At 35.7% G+C, this 3419-nt stretch overlaps 1 protein-coding gene across 2 annotated transcripts; it reads left to right on the forward strand.

The window, feature by feature from the left end:
* The first annotated feature begins 717 nt into the window (after positions 1–717).
* On the forward strand, positions 718–2999 carry LOC105804239 (probable trehalose-phosphate phosphatase J). 2 transcript variants are annotated; one of them, XM_012636747.2, is made up of 9 exons: positions 718–874; positions 982–1253; positions 1338–1478; positions 1577–1648; positions 1749–2000; positions 2091–2238; positions 2328–2398; positions 2496–2588; positions 2669–2999. In XM_012636747.2, exons 1-9 carry the CDS (start codon positions 871–873, stop codon positions 2723–2725), a joined length of 1110 nt encoding a protein of 369 aa, XP_012492201.1. In that variant the 5' UTR covers positions 718–870; the 3' UTR covers positions 2726–2999. The 2 variants fall into 2 exon arrangements, with proteins under 2 accessions (XP_012492201.1, XP_012492202.1); XM_012636748.2 differs by having other exon boundaries at positions 1075–1253.
* The last annotated feature ends 420 nt before the right edge of the window (positions 3000–3419 follow it).

Genomic DNA, 3419 nt, shown 5'->3' on the forward strand with positions numbered 1-3419 from the left:
TTATTATGTTGAAATTAATCGACAATTGTTGAACAAGTTGAGTAAGCGAGGGATATATAGAATCTCGTACCGTAAATCACATCCTTGGCATGCAAGTAATGGTAATCGACTGATGCTTCCACTTACAGAAACAAAAGAGCAGAGAAAATGAGGATAAACTATAAACAATAATTAATTAATTAAATGAGCCCCAGCATTGGGCAGAGCTGGGCACTGTTCTGTCTCAATTTTCAAGACTGGACTAGATTCAGCCAATAGAAACACAACAATAATTTTCTATTGGATCAAATTAGATATACTGACTAGCTTCATGTGAAGTTTTAAAGAAGATTTATTTATTAATAAAACTTTTGCATAGAGAACTAAAGAACAGACCTAACAAGCTAAATGATGCGATTTGGTGAGCACAGGTGGCACAAACCCATATGATGCGAGCCATCCAAGGCTATGGTCCATGGCATAACTGCTAGCAGCCTGTTAAAACTGCCTTTTTACTTCACACTGCTAAGGCTAAAGACGGCTGTTTCAACAAAGGCATGGGATTTGGATTGTGGGACCACGTGGCGGTGGAGCCCCTTAAAGCAAAAACTCAGGATATGGTCATGGAGGACGGTGGGTCCCACATTTAGGAGAGAGGCATAGTTAGTTTGTTTCGTCGCTTTGTGTCTGGTTTGCTATAAAATGGGCTTTCAATCCCCTTCTGTCTCTCTCACATACATTCTCTTCTTCATATTTCTCTGCCTATTCTTCCTTTGAGTACTCTGTATACTCCTCTGTTTCAAATCTCCTCCTCCTCCTCCTCCTCCTCCTCTTTACCTTCACATTAACATCTTAACACTTGGCTCTTTTTAGACGCCATAATATCCACAAATGGGTAAGTTCTTTATTGTTGTTATTCTGTATTTTGGGGACCTATTGAGAACTGTGGACTTTTTAGTTTTTAAGGTAGCTTTTTACTAAAAATGCTTTGTTTTGTTATAGTGAGTTTCTTAGAAGAGAGAGCGAAGAATATGGGTGGTGGTGGTCAAAATATAATGACTGATGCAAAATCTGTCCTCAACATGTCAATCACAGTGACAGTATCAGCACAAAAGCCGCCAGCACCTCATGGTTATATCTCCATTTCAACAAAGAGGTTGCTGCACAACCTTGAAATCAATGCTGGGGCAAGAGCTAGTGTATGGGTTGATTCCATGAGAGCTTCTTCACCAACTCATAAAAAATCCACACCTGATGATCAAGGTTCCTGGAATGTAAGTTCTAAAGCTATTCAACCCTTCAACAAAAGTGGGTTTGCTCTTTCTTCAACCCAACAAAGATTCTGATTTGTTTTGTAGCTACACCATCCATCTGCCCTGGAGATGTTTGAGCAGATAATAGATGCATCGAAAGGGAAACAAATAGTAATGTTTCTGGACTACGATGGCACACTTTCACCAATTGTTGAGGATCCAGATCGAGCTTTCATGTCCAACAAGGTTGCCTATTTGTCTTATATAAAACTATGGTTAACCTTTGTATAACCCTTTTGGGTATTTTCATCAATACTTAACTTTTTCATGCTTATGTACACCAGATGAGAAGGACAGTGAGAAAGCTAGCAAAGTGTTTTCCTACTGCCATAGTGAGTGGCAGATGCAGAGACAAGGTACATTTCCAGGCCACAAATTTTATTCTAAAAAAAAACGCCCAACTTTTTTCCCCCGAACTTGAATATATTTTTTCATTTTTTTTTTGCAAAATTGTAGGTGTATAAATTTGTGAAATTAGCTGAACTGTACTACGCTGGAAGTCATGGCATGGACATTAAAGGGCCAAAGAAACGTTCCAAAACTGACAAAGTGACAGAACATGTTCTTTTCCAACCAGCAAATGAATTTCTTCCCATGATCGACGAGGTTTACAAACAATTGGTTGAGACCACCAAATCAACTCCAGGAGCTAAGGTGGAGAACAACAAGTTCTGTCTCTCTGTACACTTCCGTTGTGTTGATGAAAAGGTAATAAAAAAAAAAGCCAAATTACTATTATTAACTTAGAATTATTCCGACTATTTTATTGGCACTTGACCCTTTGCTTCAAAACAACAGAAATGGAGTGAACTGGCACAACAGGTTAAGTCAGTTTTAAAGAAGTACCCCAAGCTACGACTAACTCAAGGTAGAAAGGTTCTTGAAATCCGTCCTACAATTAAATGGGACAAAGGGAAAGCCCTTGAATTTTTATTAGAATCTCTTGGTAAGTTGTTTTTTTTTTTAATATAAATAATATTTGATGTATTGACGGGAGTATGTGTACTAACAGTTATTATAAACATCTTTTTATAGGATTCGCTAACTGTACTGATGTTTTCCCTGTCTATATCGGAGATGATCGCACAGATGAAGATGCATTTAAGGTATCCAATGCTCAAAATTAAGGGCAAGGCATGTCTTTGCTTTATTAAACTTGTAGATCTTGTGCTAACGGTTGTGTTTTTTTCCCATTGTTATTAGATATTGAGAGACAGAGGACAAGGTTTCGGAATTCTTGTCTCAAAGTACCCCAAAGACACCAATGCATCATATTCTTTACAAGAACCAGATGAGGTAAGTTCCAAAACTAGCACAAACAAGTATTATTTTATTTTTGTTTTGGTAACTTGATCATAATCTTTCCTTTCTTGCAGGTTATGGATTTTTTACAGCGTCTGGTTGAATGGAAACAATTATCTATGGGAGCTTAATACAAAATCTAAAAATTAGGAAGATATGGAAAAATATTTGTCCACCCTAGCAAACGGAAATATAAAGGGTTGGGACGAGATTATGTAGTAAATTCTTGTTCAAGATAAAGAAAAATGAACAAGAAAAAAAAGAATATATATATATATATAATACATGTATTGTATCTTTAGGCTTGAAGGCCTTGCACATCTTGTAACTAGCATGGTACAAGGGTAATGACTTGTAGCTTCATAATTCGTCTATTATGCAAAGAAATGTTACTCTCCTTGTTTATCTCTTTATCCCTCTTATTAACAAAAGCAAAGTTTACGTTGCTTTGGTTCTTCATTTAATCTTTTAAATATTTATGTTGGATATATATTCAAATATAAGTATTGAGAAATGATTCAGCAATTATAATGCCTAGTCTAAAAACTGATTGAACATACTCATATCTAATGTTTACTTACATTGGACGATAACACTTGAATACGAATAACATAAAAAACAAAACTATCTCATTTTCACTATATTGATGAATATAAAGTTTTCTCGTGGAAGGGAATTATAATATTAAGCACATTCATTGAAAATTGATTTAAAAAGTCTGATGCGCTACTTACCACTTAAATTTCAGGTACTCAGCATATGCATCTGCAAATTTAATTTTAAGTTATTGCTTTTGTTTTTGTTAACTCAAAATAAAAAGCTAAG

Source organism: Gossypium raimondii, chromosome 11, assembly GCF_025698545.1.
Source record: "Gossypium raimondii isolate GPD5lz chromosome 11, ASM2569854v1, whole genome shotgun sequence".
In the NCBI taxonomy this organism is placed as follows: domain Eukaryota; kingdom Viridiplantae; phylum Streptophyta; class Magnoliopsida; order Malvales; family Malvaceae; genus Gossypium; species Gossypium raimondii.